This window comes from Hypomesus transpacificus, chromosome 12 (assembly GCF_021917145.1).
Source record: "Hypomesus transpacificus isolate Combined female chromosome 12, fHypTra1, whole genome shotgun sequence".
NCBI lineage: Eukaryota > Metazoa > Chordata > Actinopteri > Osmeriformes > Osmeridae > Hypomesus > Hypomesus transpacificus.
Window position 1 is genome coordinate 5012058 of NC_061071.1, and position 19514 is coordinate 5031571.

A 19514-nucleotide genomic window follows, 5' to 3' on the forward strand; every position below is an offset into this window, starting at 1 on the left:
TAATCCTGCAGTGAAGAGACAACTCTAAGAAAAGCAATTTCAACATACATTGTGTTGGTGACAATCTTTTTGGAGACCATATGATATGTTTCATTTATTCTATCCACACTTGGATGAACATTGGAGGAGACACACATGCATATCAAAGACCCTCACTGAGCCGTAGACAATATAAATGAGACACTGGTTCATTCTGTTGACAGAAAATGAATTCACTGCATAGTCTCTTCCTGAGATAACAATGCTGTCTAATCCTGGGGTAACTCTGCTGTCTAATCTTGAGGTAATACTGCAGTTTAATCCTGAGATAACACTGCTGCCTAATCCTGAATTAATACTGCAGTTTAATCCTGAGATAACACTACTGCCTAATCCTGAAGTAATACTTCAGTTTAATCCTGAGATAACACTGCTGCCTAATCCTGAGATAACACTGCTGCCTAATCCTGAGGTAACGCTGCTGTCTGATCCTGAGGTAACACTAATGTCTAATCCTGAGGTAACACTGCTGTCTAATCCTGAGATAACACTGCTGTCTAATCCTAAAGCAACACAATACAGAGGCTCCATTACTGCAGTGCTGGATATGCATCTCTTAGATTTTACCCGTTGATGATAATGTGATAATTTGGGGTGGATTAGATGGTGTGTTTGTGAGCCACTGAGATATAATTTATAATATATATTATCATTTGTATTTACAATACAACACTGCAGTGTCATCCTGGGGCAACACAGCACATGGCACCCATCAGAGCTTGGTGACAGCGTACCCATCTGGGGTGTATTAAGGGGAAACCATAGATATTTGTAAGTATGAAGTGTTCCTTTTCTATCGTTATGTTGGGAACAATGAGAACCCCCAGAGAGCTGTAGTGCTCAGAGATAATGAAACTCTTTTCAGTGTCTCTTCTCACATTATCCCTCTTTTTTGCTATACAGTTTATCTTTCTAGTTGAATCCCTCTCTCATTTAACTTTAGTAGGATTTTCACACTGCATAGTCTTAGCCCAGGGCTATCCTTAGCCCTAGGATAAGAGTTAACTCTGGTATGACTGAGACCCGTTTCACACTGGCACCTTTTAGCCCTGTGTATAGTTGATTTTTAGGACCCCACAAACTTGGGGCTAACCCTGATCCGGAACAGAGCCAGCAAGTCCTTGGCCAAAGTGGGGATTATCCAACTTTGGAATGTGCCAGGTTTGTGCCAATGTCGGACTAAGATTGCTTTTAGCCCTGGGCTAAGTGCAGTGTGAAAAGCAAAAAAAAATCGAACCCTATCATTCTTTCTCGATTTATCCACCTCGTCATCTTCCTTCCCCCTCAAGCTCTATCATTCGTACTTGCTTTCCTCTTTCCATTCTCTATTACATCAAACAGGACTCTCACACAGAAAGCACAATGGCAGATATGTATATTTTTATTCATAAAAAAGCAACAATAAAATCATGTTTATTTCCCAATATGATTACTGTACTAACAGTCAATAAATAAAGTTACATCTGTCAAAATTGACTTTTAACAACAAGTGAATTCATTTAACATTTAAACAATGGAAGGAGTAATTTCAGAGGGACATGATTACACAGGACTCAATGTATACAGTACTGTACTCCAGTATATGAACTGTAACTGGTACAATACCAGTTTTAGCTGACAGATAAATTAAACATTTCCCTCAGTAAAACAAGTTGAGTCAATCAAAATGCTACATCCAGTAACAGTTATTTAATTCTAAATTAGGCTTTTTCCCCTGTGCTGCATGTCTAGGTCCAATTGAAATGGACCCCATCACCTTCCACCCTCCATGGCCCAAGAAACATTTAACAATCAGCAGTTCCAACCCAAATCTGATGTCCACCTAAACACAAAAGGACAGTCTAATGTCAGGCAGCTGTGGTAGGGTTGCAGCTCTCTGCACCCTATGTTTATCTTGATTATCCACTCACAACCAGTTGTTTCGCCAAGTAAAAAAAATGAATCACAATACTGTGTATCCTATCAGGGACACTTAGCAGAGTTTGAAAACTGAAGTTTTAAAGACCAGACACAGAAAGTATAAAGACCCATTTTGTTTGCTTTAACTCACAGTGCACAGAAGAGACCTTGATTAAAGAGAAGAAGAAGCCCCCCCTGTCAGACACCCCCCCGGTTCGCCTCATTGGACGGCTCGCGCCGAGCGCGTGATGTCACAACTGGCTGCACACACTGCGGATGAGGTCACAGTCTGTTGGGTCTGACTGGCTGAGGAATGGGCGCAGATCTTTTACACACACTCTCTCTCTCTCACACACACGCGCGCACACACACACACACACCTCTAGCCCACGCTTGCTGCTCAAATAACAAACACACTCCAACACAAGACAGCTCTAGGTGCTGTAGGACATTATACTAACGGAGCATTAGTCCACGGGGGCATTAGACCAAAATAACATTTTACCAATAAAACATTAGACTAGTCGAACAACATCCGTTAAATAAGACAATTATAATGTGTGAGGAGCAGCAAAAGGAGAAGGCACTTTCTTCGTGGACGGCGTTCAGAGTAGAAACATAACAGATCAGGAATCAGTACTTTTGTTCTTGGGTTTTTTCTGTCCTCGTCTGCCCAAAACAGACAACTTGAAGAGCTAGCGCATGTCTTAAATTGAAGAACTAAAGATAAATTCAGGGACAGTGTCCATGGACAGAAAGATAGCAGGGAGGGCATTGAAAGTACGCACACAAACTTCAGGTAGGTCCCTGCAGGCTGGTGGTGAGTTTGACTCCAAACATGGTTTCCCACTGGGCTCGTACCCAGACCAGCAAACCCTGGATCTGCTCTGGGCTTTCCGAGCTCAGACGCCATGTCTTCTCCTGCTTCAAGATCTGCAGAGGACACACACACAATAAAAAGCAAGCAGTTTAGGGTTGGCCTACCGGCCAATGTTCAGCCTCTGTCGATGTTCTAAACAAGTATGTTCGAAACTATTTATGTCCAGTTCCTGGTCACGAGCCAGGCCCCAATCTAACCTCATCGTACAGCTGAATGTCCACTTTGCAGGGGTCACATGACCACAAGAGGACCGAGCTGACGCAGCTGATTGGCTGGGTCTCCTGGACAGTGACCCGCCCACTGCAGGGCTCTCCATTTTCATTGGCCAAGGGATTGGGCAAGCTTTTGCTCCACTGGTGATCTTCGTTGAGAAGGTACAGGGTTTCTCTTGTTGCCAAAACAGTTAGGGGGCTCACACTGTCTTCTAATGAAGGAAGGGAGAGGGAGGGATGGATGGAGAAAGGAAGGGGAGAGAGAGACAGGGAGAGAGACCGGGTGAGTATGGGGATAATAGAAGCATTTTGAATGTAGAGGAATGACAAACTGTGGCGCAGTCCACCAAAAAAACACAAACACTCGTTTCCAGGCACGCTAAAAGAAACCGATCTCGAATTTTTTCCCCTTTTCCTCCCTCTACCACCCCCTCATCTCTAAGTCTCCCTTCTCTCCCTCTACCTTCCTCTCCTCTCTGCCTCTACCCCCCCCCCCCCGCCCATCCCTCTCTGCTTCTTGATGTGAACCATATCAATGATGAGCAACCCTGCACCAGGAATGAGAGCGGTCTGGTCTGGCTGTCGGCTTCCGTCCAGAGACTGAGCCACCAGGACGAGGACTCACGCACGACTAGAGTCAAGGAGAGGGAAGGAGATGAGAGGGGAGAAGGACAGGTGGGGGTGGAGAGAAGAAAAAAGGAGACAGGACAGAAGAGGAGAGGGATGCTGTGTATACTGTACGCCAACATTTCCCTCTCCAACTCTGAGCTCTGTGAAATTACATACATTGCCCCTGCCCCCCCCCCCCCCCCCCCCCCCCCTTCCCCGTTTCTTGCGATGGTTACATTTTCTTGTGTGTGGTTTTGGGAAAGGTAGGCGCAGAGCTGAAGTTGGGAGCAAGGAGCAGAGCAGGTCAGCGCTTGTTTCACCCACAGTTCACACATTCCTCCAGCTACACAGCACATAACCCAGAGTTATGCTTTGTGGCAAATTACCAAATTTCCCCCGCCTTGGGGATTAAGAAAGTGTTCTCTTATCTAAGATGGAAACCAGCCACACACACAATTAAACTGTAACACACACACACCTTGATGGAGATATGCCAGGAGATAGAAGAACTGAAGCTGGCCTTCCTCCACATCCGTTTGCATGTCCTCACACACCAGAGACCTGGGGAAAACACACACACACGTTAGCTCCTACCTGGCACACAGATACACACACACATGCACACCACCTGCATCCAAAATAAACACACGTCTACAAACAATTTAATTGCTCATTCACATGTGATACTAAGGGAATCAAACTGTTGGTTTAAGCAGTTCCAACGTGAAGCTGACAGATCACTGACATGCCTGTGAAAGTCGTATGGCGCAACTAGTTTTGCATTATATAATTAAAAGGAGGGTGGTAATGCCTTACAGACAGCAGTAATGATTCTAAATTGTTTTTATGAAAGTTTGTAAGTTTGTTCATATCCACACAGCCCCCTCTGGCAGTGCACAAAAAACGTTCCGCAGGTGTGTCTAGGGTTTTCGAAATGGCCTTGGTTGAGTTTGTTTTGAGCGTGTTTAGCGTCCACTGGTTGTGTGGTATGTGGTACAGTGAGGTGAGCCAGGTGTTGACTGTGTTCAGAATGTTCTGGAACCAGAACCCGCAGGGACTGTTGAGCAGAGCAGAAAGGATGAGGAGAACATCAACAAGGCAGCGTGTTTCATCCAAGCTCAGGTGTTTAAGAGGCACACAGTGAGAATGTATTCAAGGTTTTAACGGCGTGTGTAGTGGTAACAGGGGCAATGGCCAATACTACACGAGAAAAACACAAACTGTTGTTTTGTTTTTACTTCTCAAGTGGTGGTTAAGAAGTAGGTGCACGGTATGCTCATGAAAGTGTTTATATACTCTGTTTACCTCAACGTACCCTCAACACCGCATGTGGGCCTCTGGCTTCGATACACACACACACACACGCACACAGACAGACAGACATGACTACCGCAGAGCTGTGTTCATCAGGTGTCTAACAGCGAACAGGAACACATCTCCTGCAGAGCTGTCATGCATCGTTCATTAGCATTTAGCGCTGTGCTAACATCACAGCCTCTCACACATGAAACCAACTAGCGTGTGGTTTAGCAGCTCGTTAACGGGGCTAGCTTAACGCTAACGAGGGCTGCCAACGCATGGGACCACACCACATCTCCATCCCAGTCCCAGGAAGACTAACTATTCAGTCCAGATGGATAGGACTGTCTGTGTGTGTGTGTGTTGTACCAGAGGTGATGCTGGGTGGTGAGTCTGGTGGTGGAGATGGACTTGAGCTTGCTGATGGATTTGGAGGCCAGCTCCCGGACCACACCTGGAGAGAGGAGAACAGCAGGATCAAGTGGGGAGGTCAGATGGCTGAGCGATGGCTGACGTTGTGTCCTTGGGCAAGGCACTTCACCCTACTTGCCTCGGAGGGAATGTCCCTGTACTTACTGCAAGTCGCTCTGGATAAGAGTGTCTGCTAAATGACTACATGTAAATGTAAACAGGATGATCTAGGAATTCACTGAGCTGTCCTGTGAGTTTGTTTGTGTGTATGCTGTTCGAGACACCAATCGCAGGTCCCTGGCAGTAGGTCTGATTACAACCTCATACAACCTGGAGGGAGAGAGAGAGAGAGAGAGAGAGAAGAGAGAGGCGAGGAAAGAGATAGGAAAAACGAGAGCGATTGTGTCTGCGTGCGAGTAGGTGTGCATGCGTAACAGGGACACGAGCAGTGAACAGTGTCTTCAGCAGCTGAATGGGTTGAACCTGATAGGGGTCGGAGAGACAGCGTGAACGGACGGAGGAAGCAACACAACACCAAAACAGGACACGCTCATCTCACCTCGAAGCGCTCACGACAGGAACAACTCGCGCCGACTAGCTCGGCTCTGCCTCACAAGGGCCGAGCCTGTTGTTTACAGCTCTTTCTAGTGGCGCGTGCGTGCGTGTGTGCGTGGGGTCCTGTATTCTGATTCCCATCAGCCAGTGGGACACCGACAACAACACAACCTCACTCAGATAAGCCAATCCCAAACCAGATGACAAACACTGAGGAATGTGTCTAATGAGGGGTGTAGAGGGCGGAGGCTAAGCTATCTGGACGACGCCAAATCCTTTTCAGGCTGACGGCACGGATAGAAGGATAGGACTGGATAATACTCAACAGAACCGGATGGGACAGGACAGAACGGGATAGGACAGGATAGTAGTCAACAGGACAGGATAGCACAGGATAGGACAGGATAGCACACGATAAGACAGAATAGTAGTTGACAGGACAGAATAGCACAGGATTTACCTTCTCCTGCTGAGGACCTCCCACTACCTCCCCCAGCCTTCACCTACCTCCCCCAGCCTCTTCGATACCCCTGCTTATTTACACAGGGCATACTTGGACTCATTCAGTGTCTGCTAGGGGGGAAACCTAACACCTTAGACTGATCAAAACAAAGCAGTACAGGCCTGCTGGGAGCAGAGAGCGTGAGAGAGAAAGATAGAGAGAGACACAGAGAGAGAGAGAGATAGAGAGACACACACAAAGAGAGAGAGAGTGTGAGAGAGAGAGAGAGAGAGAGAGAGAGAGAGAGAGAGAGAGAGAGGAAGAAAGAAAGAGACAGCAAGAGCTGCATAGAGGAGTGCATGCGTTCACCTAATTAAAACATACTCGAACGGAGATGTTCTGAAAATAGCCTGCCTCAGCTTGATACAGCAATCAAACTTGTCCGATTGCCTTCGCCACCTCTGAAAAGATTAGCCCCTCTGCGCACCGAACGTGCCCAATGTCTTTCCTATAACTTTGATCAAACTAGCTGAGACCCTTGGGGGTTAAACACATCCTTTGTGACAGTGGCCAGATTGGATACTATCACACCGCCACAAGACTACCCGTAACAAGATCTGGCCAAGTGACAGCAACATCCCTCCCTCCAAAACCACAGAGTGGAGTATCCAGCGGTGTTGAAAAACGATTTTGCTATGGTCAAATTATCTTTCGGTTCTTCTTTAGAGACTAAATGTTACAACAGCTGTTAAGAGAGACTATTCAGAGTTCATAATGCCTAGTTCTGGTTTCCTTCAGAGGGAGGATGGGGGTGATGGTGTGTGTGTGTGTGCGCGCAGAGTCACATAACCGGACACGCAGCCCTGAGAAGGATCCATGATATTATGTTGCAAAGTATTTATGCCAACCAGAGTATGTTTTAAAACCCACACACCACCCTTAGGCCATCACACTTCATAAACCCTATTTTTCCATCTTGTACGAGGCCCCCAAAAAACAGACAACAAATAATATTTTAGGACCCATTGGTTTTCTGCCAACCGACTAGCTGTTGGTTCTATTGACTGTGGGCTGTGAATGGGTGTCGGCTCTGACCCACAGCAGACCTGGGTCCTGTGGTTTTGGTGAAGGACGTTCCGGAGCTGTTCTCGTGAAGGCAGAGAGGAAGACGAGTGACTTCCATTTACACAAACAGGCCTAGGCTTAACCCGATAGAGACACACAGTGGAGATACCCACCCTCCCTCCTCTGTCTGTCTGTCTGCCTTTTACTGCTTTAACAACAGCAGAGAGAGACAAGCTGGAGGGCAACCCGTCGGGATTCAAACACTTGTCTTCGTGTGTTACGGCACCATCTAAAATTCCCTCGACTCGCCAGTTGTTTGGTGATGTCAGTGTATGCGGTTTTATCTCACACTAATATAAACGTTTGTTCTCTTCCCCATCTCTCTCACACTTTTGAAAGTGCCACTGTGGAGAAGATAAACTCTGAAAAGACCATTAACCAACAGGAGAGACTATGATCACCAACAGTGTCAATAGGCCCAAGATAAGAAGGTTCAAAGGTCAGCGCTAAACTCAGACACAGTGGACAACACGGATGTTATCAAAGTAAGGTGATATCACACCCTAAATCATTATTACACTACTAAGGCAACAAACATTTCCGAAGCCGTTTGCACCACTTGAGGAACACAAAATAAATAGTAGGGAAGTAGACAGAGAGCGATAAAGAGATCCTAGCAGAGAGAGAAAGAGTGAAACAGAGAGACAGAAAAGGCTGATTTGATCAGGTTTCCTCAGATTCTGGTCTCGTTCTGCTGTGGCTGGTCAGACTTTGGTGACTGTCAGCCTGTGGTTTATACTGTGAAGACTGTGTGTGTGTGTGTGTGTGTGTGTGTGTGTGTAGATGTGTGCGTGTGTGTGTGTGATGTGAGTGCGAGTAGATGTTTGTGTGTTGGAGTAGTTGCGAGTCTGCGTGCGTTTGTGTGAATGTCTTTGTTCGTGTAGATGTGAGTGTGTGTGTGTGAAGTGCGCGTGTGGCGTGTGAGTAGTTGTGAGTGTGCATGTGTGTAGATATGCGCCATGGGCGTGTGATGCAGAGAGAGTGGGATGTGTCTGAATGGCAGTGTGTGTGTGTGTGTGTGGAGGACATTCTGTCTTAAGTCTGAGCTGGAGTTCGATCCTCTCTGATCTCCATTCCCTGGAGGAAAGGTCCTCCATTCATCACATGAAGCTACAGCAGATGGGGAGAGTGTGTGTGTGTGTGTGTCTGTGTGTGTGTGTGAGAGCGAGACACAATGAGTCTCTGTATTCCCCATTAAACATACATGAAGGCTATTTCTTTTCCATGTGCTGGATCATATGTTATATATGCGTGCCAACTAAGGGATGGAAGTACTATTCTGCACATGTGTGTGTGTGTGAGAGATGGAGTGTGTGTGTGAGAGGGTCTTGCCTGTGAGAAGACCAAAGAAGCGTTTGCAACGCGCACTGTCACGGATAAGCAGCGTGTAGGCCACGCCCCCTTCCTCAAACTCCATGTGGATGCTCTGGGAGCCAAGCCCCACCTCCAGGTAACTCAGCTCTGTGATTGGATGGCTCTCCCTCTTCTGCAGCCAATCAGTTGGCGGCTGCCCTCTGTTGGTGGGGGGGGAGAGACGAAGAATTACAACGTTCAGAATGATGGTGGACATATCCCATGAGCTCGGTCATCCTAGAACATACGTGCACGCACGCACACACACACACACACACACTCCCATCTCAGTTTGAGACTGTCTGAAGAGAATCCTTGAAGATGGATGTCTTCATCTATCCATCTAATACCCACAGCTTCAAAGACACAGGTCGTTCATTTGACAAGAACTATATTCCAGTCAGAAATTAAAGAATGATAAGTCATTAGTGAATTATAAAGATTATAATAATATAATAATATTAGTACTTGACACCAGTATTTCAAACGGCCTATCAAAGACGTTGGCTATGACAACAGTAACCAATCACACATCTGACAGCTCACTCACTGCATCAGTGATGTCATCTCGAGGAAGTAGATGCGCTGGTTGGACACCACTAGGAGAGAGGGGAACTCTTCAGGATCACCAAACTTCACCGTGGTCATCTGCAAAACAACCAAGGAATTAGACATATCAGAGAGAACTCCACGACGACAAGTCTGAGTCTATTAGTGACTGTAAAATCTTCAACAAAGATTCCATACGTTTTAAGATCGGTAAAGGAAATGCATTTTTAGTACTTTTTAGTACTTTTAAAATGATATTTTTTATATGTAAAACATAAACCGTGACCTGTAGTGTTTCTGGAGATTAACATAGTCGAAAGCAGTTCTTTGGGGCATGTAAGGACAATGATTCGTCAAAAGACCAATCATTTTCTCTTTCTGTCAAACAGCAATGACAGTTAAAATAATTGGATAAATACAGATGAATATGAGCCTGGAGCTCCTCTCCTGCTCTGGCCGCTTGTGTTTACTTCACTACTGCCGTTCCTCCCCTCCCCCTACAGTTCAGTACAAACTTGCCTCCGTTGTCTATTGTCTCCTGCTACTTCTTGTAGCTGATCGCTAAACTCACCCAAGCAGTGGATAGCTAGCAGCTACCTCACTAAATCCATTATTTGCAGGTCCGCTAACCTTGAGGAAGGAGTGGAGTTCCTCTTCTTCCTCAAACACCTCCACGTCTAGGAAGAGCTTCAGCCGATGGTCCACTGCCTCGTAGTCCTCAGACAGCAGGTCTAAATGGCCTGCAACATGCAGACGCCAGTTAGGTTAGCATCATACGCCCTTCACTTGAACACCGGTTAGCTTAGCATCACACACCCTTTACAGAGACACCAGTTAGCTTAGCATCACACACACTTCACAAGGATGGCAGTTAGCTTAGCACAAGACATAACACGTAGACATGCTGGCAGCTCGGATCTGAGGCTCTGCCACTGAGTGTGTGATTTGAAAGGTCAGGTTACATGGTCTCAGTGCTGTGACAAAAGAGGACAGAGTCTGCAGGAGGGTCTGTTACCACCCCAGGTATCTTTTCTCACTCTGCCCATCTTTCTTTTGTCCTTTCATCTTTTTTTTGTTCTCTGTATTCACAGTGTTTGTCTCTTGCGTCTGTTCTTGCTCTCTTTTTGCTCTTTCTCTCCCCCCCCTTCTCTCCCATCACTTCCAATCACGACTGCTATCTGTATTGGAAGTGTTGTTGCAATATGGTCCAGCAAGCCAGCGAGCTAAAAAATGACACAAAAAATCTATGGACAAACCGGGACTGGTTGCGTGTGGCTTGCTGGTGTGGTTGTGGTCCTGGGTCGGGGTAAGGGCTCCAGCTGGAGGGGTAGCAGAGTACTGGTAGCTCCCTGCTAGCTCCTCTCTACTCTGGTCGCCTGTGCTGTAGAAGCTGACAGGTTTAGAGAGGCTCCGGTCCCCCCAGGTGTCCCTGACTCCCTCCCCGCTGAAGAAGCTGCTTTCCTCGGCCGTGACGAAGGAGGCGCTGGGGTCCTCTATGGAGGTGGAGGGGGGGTCCAGGAGAGGGCTAGCCCTGGCAGAGGAGGTGTCATCTGAGCTGAGATCCTGAGGAGAGAGGGTGGAGTGAAGGAGAGATTTGGAACTCCTCAAATTGAAGATTACTGCAATAAGAACGGCAGCTTACATTAACGGAAAAATCTCAAATTAACCTTGCTGCCACGGTAACCATGTTGCGGCGTATCAACTTGGTCAAAGGTGAAGTTTCGCACGGTGGTGTCCTGCTCTGATTGGACAGGCGTGCTGGTGGACGGAGCTGATTGTCCAGTCAGCTGAACCACATGATCACTGGTACACTCCGGACAGACGGTTCCACTTCCTGGTGAAGCTGCTGTGGAACAGGAAACAGGAAGCATGTTACAAGGAAGTTTTAGATGAGCTACAGATTCTGCCAGGACTTCCACAAAGTTGCCTCCAGTCTTTAACCAATTGTTACATCTTTTGTCACTTACTTATATATATATATATATATTCCCAGTCAGGAAATATACAAATAAAGTTTGAGTTTATGAACATATTTGTAAATGATTGACCTAATTCATTATGTGGAGACGACCCAGTCACGATTATGGAAGGTGTGTACTGCGGTCTACATGGAAGTTCTCATTTCATGATGATGTTAAAGCAGCTTGTTTCTTGTCTTTAAGGACAAAGGGGTGGTTAGCTAGCAAACACTGAGCCATAACCCCAGGGCTCCACTCCAGACACAAAAGAGAAGCCTCGACATCTGTTCAACAAAGCCTTCACGATCCCTCAACAGGTTAGGACAGGCCCTAACACCAGGTCTGGGCTGATGACAGGGAGGGAGAGAAGGAGGGTGGAGCAAATCTTCTCTCCCTCTTCTTTCATTATAGGCTAAAGAGACCCCATAGACTAGATAGATCCTGCAGGAACAGATCTTGTGCTAATTGTAGGGGGCTCTAGGATCCTTCTTTATGAGGTTTCCAGAACTCTCCTCCTCCTACGTGTCCCCTGTTGCGTGGGACGTCCCCAGGCCTGGTAAGCTGTTCTGGTAGGGCCAGCGGAGAGCCATCTCTGGGATCTCTCATCAAGACATGGGGATGACTCATCACGCATATCTGATCTAGACTCCAATCTTAGGACACTCCAAACAATATGGTGGTTTTTGTTTGAATTCAACTCATGATGCAGATTTCATGTAACGCTTGCGAAAGAGCACCGACGGAACAAGATGGGATCCTTTTTTTGTCACGCCGTGCTATGTAATATTGCAGTTGAGATTAGTTGAGATTGTTGCACTGTAGTTGAGATATTATAGTCATAGTGTCTGGTAAAATACAGACCATTCCATGGCACTAACCACCGAAATACTGATTTTAACCAAGCATGTTTGATCGTACTTTCTAAATGTCTTATTTGTAAGGCGCTTTGGATAAAAGTGCCTGCTAAATGAATAACTGTGAGGGCTTATTATGAGTCTGTTGTGAAAACAATGGTTAAAGGGCATGAATTGAGGTCTAGAAAAAGTCATGAAATCTGGAGTGAGATCTGACCTCCGGGCCTCTTGGTCATTAGGGCCTGGAATGAGACAGCACAGCGTTTTTCAGGCTGCAATGATAGTCAAGTCTGTGAGTTAAAGTATACGTGTGTGTGTGTGTCTGTACGGTATGCAAGTGGTTGTGCTGGTCTCTTACCAGTTCCCTCAAGTCTCTGTTCTTCCTCCTTCTCTTCCTCCTCCAGGTGATCCCCTCCTTCATGCAGGGCTCCTCTCCCTCGTCCTCTCCCTCCTCTCCCTCCCTTCTCCTCCTCCCTGCCCAGGCTGAACTCTGACCCGCAGCGGAGACACTGCAGGCGGACACGGCCGGGTCGACCCTCGGAGACACGCCTCTCGTTCTCTTCGGAAACCCGTGATAGGACATCGCTGAGTGCCTAGCAACATGAATGACACGACACCGTTCATGATTTCAAAGCTAAGTGCTTCTGGCTGCCCAACCCTGCTCCTGGAGAATTCTTCCTGGAACCAGCCCTAAGGTGACACACCTGATCTAAATAACTAACCGGGGGATGTGTTGAATCAGGTTAGCTACAGCTGGGGTTGGACTTTAACCCTACAGGTACAGGGTATCTCTCTGGGTTAGAGTGCAAACCTACAGGAGGGTGTCTCTCCAGGAACAGGGTTAGAGTGTAACCCTACAGGTTGGGTATCTCTCCAGGAACAGGGTTAGAGTGTAAGCCTACAGGTAGGGTATCTTCACATGAATAGAATTGGAAAGGCTTGCTGTTGTATTAGTGTTTTTTTACAAGCAAAAAAAAGGAAGGTATCATTTGTTTGGCTAAATCCACATGATGACAACATGGATCCAAGGTCAACAGATAAATCAGATGCTGCTCTTTTCTAGGAAACAGAGAAACAGGTGTGTGTGTGTGTGTATTACCTCCAGAGCCTGCTGAGGGTGGTCGTCCAGCATGACGTAGCGTCTCCTCCTCCTCTCTCTGCTGATGTAGCGGAAGAAGAGCTCCAGGGAGGGCAGAACCTTCTCCACCTCCTGGGAGCACGAGAGGAGGGAGGGGAGAGAGAGCGAAAGGGAGAGAGAGTAAGAGGGCTGAGGTCAAATATGTATTTGTGTATTTTTGGATTCATTGATTTAGCTTTCTTTTGTGTGTGTATCTCCCCTCGTCCCCTTCCCCTCTGTTCTCACCCCTTCCGTCCAGCGGGCTTCCGAGGTTGTGACCTTTCCCAGACAGTCCAGCTCCAGGCGGGCTCTCTCCTGACCTCGGTGCATGTCCACCTCCAGGAGCAGGCCCTGCTTGACCCGCAGGAACACGGGATGAGACCCCTCCCTCCCCCCCCTTCCCCCCCTCTCCTCCCCCTCGGACAGCACTCCCACCAGCAGGGGGGGGCAGAGGTCCACTGAAGGAAGCAAAGAGAGACAGAGAGGAGAAATGGTGAATGAGAGTAAAGAAGAAAGGGAGAACGGGAATTAGATGGGGGAGTAAAGGATAGACCACAGCCACACAGGACAGAGAGAAAATTATTTTTATCCAGTGGGACACACTACTACCAGACTCACACCAGAACACGCAACAAATGACCTCAGAGAATCCTACCTCCTAGCTCCTCCTCTTCCTCCTCACACACGTCCCCACTTCCTCCCTCCATCGTCGACGACCCCAGACCCTCCACCAGGCTGCTGTCCAGGGGGGACTCGGTGTGTCCGAGGCTGTGACCGGACCATTGGAGGGTGGACTCCGTCTCCAGCTCTGCGTCCGCCCCCGAGGCCTCCTCTCTGGGTTCGGACGAGAGCAGGGGCGGGGGCAGGACCTGTGGGAGCTCCGTGAGGGGCGAGGGCTGTCGAAAGGGCGCGGGGGTGGGCTGGGAGGGGGTTGCATGGAGACCGTTGGTCAGTTGCTGGACCAGGGGAGCAGGTGTGCCGGGTTGGTCCGGGGTGGCAGAGCTGGTGGTGGTGGGTGGCGCCTCCTCCAGGTGGTGCTGGTAGCGCAGCCACTCCTCCCCCAGCTGCTCCCTGAAACTATCCATGCGCTCAATCTCCTTCTGGTGAGGGAGCTGCATGTCTGAGGGAGGGAAGGTTAGAAGAACACCCACAAACAGACCTGGACACATACGTTAACAGCTGCTACACGCACACCTGGACACATGCATGTCAAAAGGAGACAGACAGACTCACCTTGTGCAGACGACTGTCTTCTCGGTTCGTAGTCCGTGTCACTCGGTTCGGATATGCTAGCTCTCCTCACTCTAACTTTGCTCTGAAACAAGACGGGTTAGTGTTACTCAGGTTTAACACATGCACGCACATGCTTTTGACACACACGTTTGTTACACACACACACTTACTTTGGCTTTCTTCTTGCGAAGTCTGGTCACTCCAACCTCACCAACCGATAGGCTGTCACTCAACTCCCCGCCTCCGCTCGATATTTCCTGGTTACCACGTTCTGCTGCCATGACAACCGGGGGTAAACCCTGGGCCTGGGTCATTATCATCTGTCCCGGTTTGGGAAGAACCTTGCAAGGTGGTGGTGGTGGGGAGTAAATATTTGATATCAGTCTCTCACCTTTAAGTTATGTCACAGAAACATACAGTACTGTGCAAAAGTCCTAGGTATCCATTAGAGTCATACATTAATTATGTCTTTCATATTTGTTCAGTTGTTTGTTTCCTAAAGCATTTTTTGCTTTCCTTTTTTTGTTGTGCCTAAGAGGTTTGCAGCACATTGTAATATATCTTTATCCAACAGAACTCCATATAAGCTGTCAGAGCTAGATGCAAGCAACACAGCACTTACTGATAGCTCAGAAGAGGAGAGTGGGGTGCCATCCAGTTTGAGCTGCAGGAGAGAGAGGGAAAGAGAGAAAGAAAGAGGGTTAAGATTTAGAAGACATACATACTATATTTTCAACACCACTCCTCCCTCCCAGACACACCCTGAGGTAGGCAGCTTTGGGAGAGAGATGGCGGATGGTGCTGGCCCGGTGTCCTCTCTGGAAGAACAGGGGGTTCCCCTCCAGAGTCAGCTACAGGGGAGAGAGAGACAGAGGGAGAGAGACAGAGAGAAGGGGGGGTGAGAGAGAGAGAGAGAGAGAGAGAGAGAGAGAGAGAGAGAGAGAGAGAGAGAGAGAGAGAGAGAGAGAGAGGGGAAGGGGGGAGGGATACAAGGAGAGAGACAGGGAGGGAGAGAGAGGAGAGGAGAAAACAGCAACAGAACAAAAGTTTACATTAGTCATGAGATTCAAAAAAACAACAACACAGACATCACCGAGCGAGACGTGTGTGTCACCGTGTTGAGGCAGTGCAGCAGAGACAGAGGAGCCAGTTGAGAGTGCTCCATCAAAAGGTTGTAGGCCAGATCCAGGTGCTGTAGAGAACACAGCTGCTCCACACCTACACACACACACACACACAGGAAGAAAGACATACAGGCAGGGCAATCGTGAGAGAGACAAGCAGACGGACAGATACACAGTTAGGACACACTACGGGGTTCTGAGTGTTCTGTTTCTGGGCAATAACAGATTCTCTACTCCCTGTTTATATAACGTTTGTATAATACCCCCTGCTGTCAGCAAACAAAGTCAGTCCCTGACTGAGATCTGATATATACTCAGCATAGTGCGAGACTTGAAACAGAGACTGCTCTACTCCATTTACTCAATCCTACTCTGCCCTGCCGTACTCTGCATGCTTGTCGCGTACCATTGATGGTTTCCAGCTCGTTATTCCTGAGGATGAGAGTGAGGAGTTTGGCCCTGGAGGTGAAGCCCAGCACAGGTGTCCTCTGGAGGCAGTTATAGCCCAGGTTCAGATGCTCCAACTCACTGAGGGGCTGTGTGGGAAAAGAGGACGACCAGGGAAACAGAGGGAAAGAGAGAGAGAGGGAGGGGAGGACGGAGAGAATGAGGAAGGGAGTGGAAGAGGAAAAAAGACATTGAGATTTTAAATCAAATTTTTAACATTTAAGACTGTCATGTAATGTTCATTCCTGTTTTCGCGGCAACGTCAACGGTTGAATACATCACCTCCTACCGAGGGAGGTTCTGGACACAAACAACAGCATGAGCACCAGCCTACCTTGAGGAACTCCGCACATTCCTGGATCTTGTTGTGGCTCAGGTCCAGGTACTTGAGAACATTCAACAGACTCTGGAGGAATAGCGGAGGTCAAGGAAGAATGCTCTGAGTGGGTGATTGCATGCGTGTGGTGGTTCTGTGTGTGGTGTGTGTGTGTGTGTGTGTGGTGTGTGTGAGCGTCTCACCAGGGACTCGTCCAGACAGACGATGGAGTTGTAGCTGAAGTTGAGTGTGTGCAGCTCCAGCCATGGCAGTGCAGAGCTGAGGTCACCGCCACATAGAGACAGCAGTTCCTGTAGCACAACATGGAGGAACAGTCAACACACACACACAGCTTCCTCTTTAAACGTGTCTAGGTGTAGTCTTTCTCTAAGCATGTGTGTGAGTGTGTGTGTATGTGTGCGTATGCACGCGTGTGTGTGTGTGTATGAGCATATGTGTGTGCGTGAGTGTGTCGTACCTCCAGAGAGCTGAGGCTCTTCGAGCAGGTGAAAACCCCCAGCTGAGAGTAGACTCCCCTCAGCCCCTCCAGACAGTGAGGGGGAACACGCTTCAACTACAGACAGACAGAGAAAGGCAGGTAAACAAGACCGGACTCAACTGTAAACGGACCGTGACACAGACAGCTGTCTGTCCTGTCCTGTCAACTGGGGGGGGGGGCAAGCTGGGGCCAGTTGTACTGTTAGAGGGGCCAGTTACATTAACATGTATTGTTCTCATATCGTTTCCTTCTCTGCATTGCAGGCATGAACAGGCAAAATGACATGTCTATAATTAGTCAGACACTACATTTATGGGGGCCACAAGGGGGTCCAAGCTTTTGTCAAAGGGAGAACTGGCCACCTCTGCCACCTCTGCCCCCCCCCCCCTAGTACCACCCCTGGTCCATTAAAAGGAAGGAAGACCATGACTGAGCACAATCTATCTCATTTGAAGATTCACAGGAGCTGTACCTCTAAGTGCTTGAGAGACTTGAAGGGGAAGATTTTCACCACAGACTGCAGCCTTGTCCCAGGGGTGTTGATGAGCTGTGAGGTGCAAAGAATAAAGGCAGGCACATCACAGACAAGGTGTAATGGCAACACCTAGTGGTGAAATGCATTCAACTACGTCCTATTGAGCTAGCCTTTATTGTGAAAAAAAGAATTTGGGGCAAAAGAGATGGCGTGATTGAAAACGCATGCTAATTAAGCAATGTAGCTCCAGCCAAGTACCTCACAAGTTAACATTCTGTCTGACCGAGGTTAGAAGTGAAACTTAAGCATTAGACCAGGCAGAGTGAACCTAACCCCCCCCCTTCCCCCCCCCCCCCCCCCACAGCAACAACAGAACCCACTTTCAGGGAGACGGTTTTCTGCAGCACGTCGAACAGAAACTGCAGTTGCAGGAGGGAGTCTGTGTCTGCAGGGTGGGAGGGTAGGGCCAGGAAACCATGCTGCTGGGTCCTAGAGAGCAGGTACTGCTCAAACAGACAGGTCAGGTGCTGCAGACTGCTGGTCTGGAGGGTCAAGGTGCTGCTGCCTGCCAGGACGGAGTCACCTGGGGGGGATGTCAGTAAGAACCGTAAGAACCATGTAAGAGGATATGAGGAGAGGATAGAGATTAGGAGAGGAATAGACAGGGAAAAGGTGGAAAAGGCCATAGAAAAGGAATGGGAAGGAGTAGATGTAAGGTTAAGATGTACCATCATTCCGTAGGAGTGTGGCCAAACTGTGAACCAGAGTAGCCCGGCTCCCGGGTCGAGACCCCACCATCCTGAACATGAAGCAAGAGAGTGACACATCGAATACATGACAACATTCAGTCAACACAAGCTGACTGTTGCAATAGCTACGCAGACACTTGTGAGCATTTACACTGCACTCAATTTGCCTTGACGTTTGCCCTTCCTGAATGACATCCTTAAAAGCTAGCCTTCCGTTTCTGTTAACGGTAGTAACTGCTTTATTAAAGTACTACTAGTAATACGCCACAGTAGAACAGTTTGTATAGACGTGGGTGGCTTTTAAGCCAGCGAAGGTGTTAAAAATTCAGTATCTGAACACAGCTAATTGAGAAGCTAATTACTAATCTACGATTAAAAAACAAGACCACATAGCTCTACCTTTGCCAGTTTATTTGAACGCGGAAACCATCAATGTTTGTTGTTGACAGCAGGCAACACTACCGTTATCATGACGAAATGTCAACTTCTGATGTACTATGACTCGGTCGATGTTGACGTCTCTGGTTTCTGGTCACATGAAGGGTTTTCGAGACATCTACGGTGGCCCTAACATGCCAAATCAAGGAATTCATCAAACGAAATACATGCTTGTATGTTTTTTGTAAGCTTGAACATCGGACGTAACGTCAAATAAAAATCACGACAGTACCTTCAATCACTGAGTTTAAGAGACATTTTCTAATTGATTGTCTCTTTTAGGGGTTTTCTTTAACAATAGGGGGCGCCAAACTCCATTAAATGGTGCAAGTGTGCTCCTCTAAACTATATTGACGACACAAGAGCGCTAGTCTATCTCTGTGACGGTGACATGTAGTGCGGAAATTAGGCCCGGTGAAGACGATTACATGTCGGTTAGATGAGCGTCAATGTAACCTATACGTTGAAGGCCATATGTGTAGAGTAAACGCAATATCTTTCAAAGCTGTGCTTTGAAAACAGATATATTACTTCTCTTACTTGTTCCACCTTTTCTGCCCAAGTTTCCTAATTAGCTTGACTTAAACACATTCATCTCTTGTTGCATGGTAACAAAAACACACACACAGTATTTTTTTCCATTATGACCTTGTGATGTGGAGCTGTTTCCATGTTAAGATTTATACACAGCAATTTGGTAAACATTTCCATTCAGAGAGATGCAACAGAAAATGCACAAAACACACACAGCACAATTGCACGCTTGCAAACACCCTCACACACAAAGGCACACACACTCCGAGCATGGACTAAAAGGAGTGAGGGTTCGTTTCCAAACTTCTAAGATGCTCTACTCAAGCATTATGGCACTCTGTTATGGAAAAACATAGAAAAACAAGCATCTGACCTTATAGACGAGGTGGTCCTCATT

The 19514-nt window shown here is 47.6% G+C and overlaps 1 protein-coding gene across 1 annotated transcript; it reads right to left on the reverse strand.

The window, feature by feature from the left end:
• Positions 1 to 1402: 1402 nt before the first annotated feature.
• LOC124474585 (serine/threonine kinase 11 interacting protein) lies at positions 1403 to 18675 on the reverse strand. Its single transcript, XM_047030889.1, has 26 exons — positions 18545 to 18675; positions 18125 to 18195; positions 17777 to 17979; positions 17394 to 17468; positions 16901 to 16996; positions 16626 to 16733; positions 16441 to 16512; positions 16066 to 16195; positions 15650 to 15753; positions 15297 to 15386; positions 15158 to 15199; positions 14706 to 14876; positions 14536 to 14617; positions 13958 to 14422; positions 13549 to 13760; positions 13285 to 13395; positions 12544 to 12778; positions 11041 to 11219; positions 10630 to 10936; positions 10004 to 10113; positions 9375 to 9472; positions 8804 to 8985; positions 5308 to 5392; positions 4118 to 4200; positions 3016 to 3242; positions 1403 to 2871 (listed from the first exon to the last, which is right to left on the reverse strand). Exons 2-26 carry the CDS (start codon positions 18192 to 18194, stop codon positions 2734 to 2736), a joined length of 3675 nt encoding a protein of 1224 aa, XP_046886845.1. The 5' UTR covers position 18195; positions 18545 to 18675; the 3' UTR covers positions 1403 to 2733.
• Positions 18676 to 19514: the final 839 nt, after the last annotated feature.

Excerpts from the sequence above, each read along its gene's own strand:
- LOC124474585 (XM_047030889.1), bottom strand. The coding sequence starts at position 18,194 with ATGGTGGGGTCTCGACCCGGGAGCCGGGCTACTCTGGTTCACAGTTTG. Across the intron at positions 16,513-16,625 it reads TCTGTCTGGACGAGTCCCTG|AGTCTGTTGAATGTTCTCAA; the intron begins GTGAGACGCTCA and ends CTATTCCTCCAG. Across the intron at positions 13,396-13,548 it reads AAGCCCGCTGGACGGAAGGG|GAGGTGGAGAAGGTTCTGCC; the intron begins GTGAGAACAGAG and ends TCGTGCTCCCAG.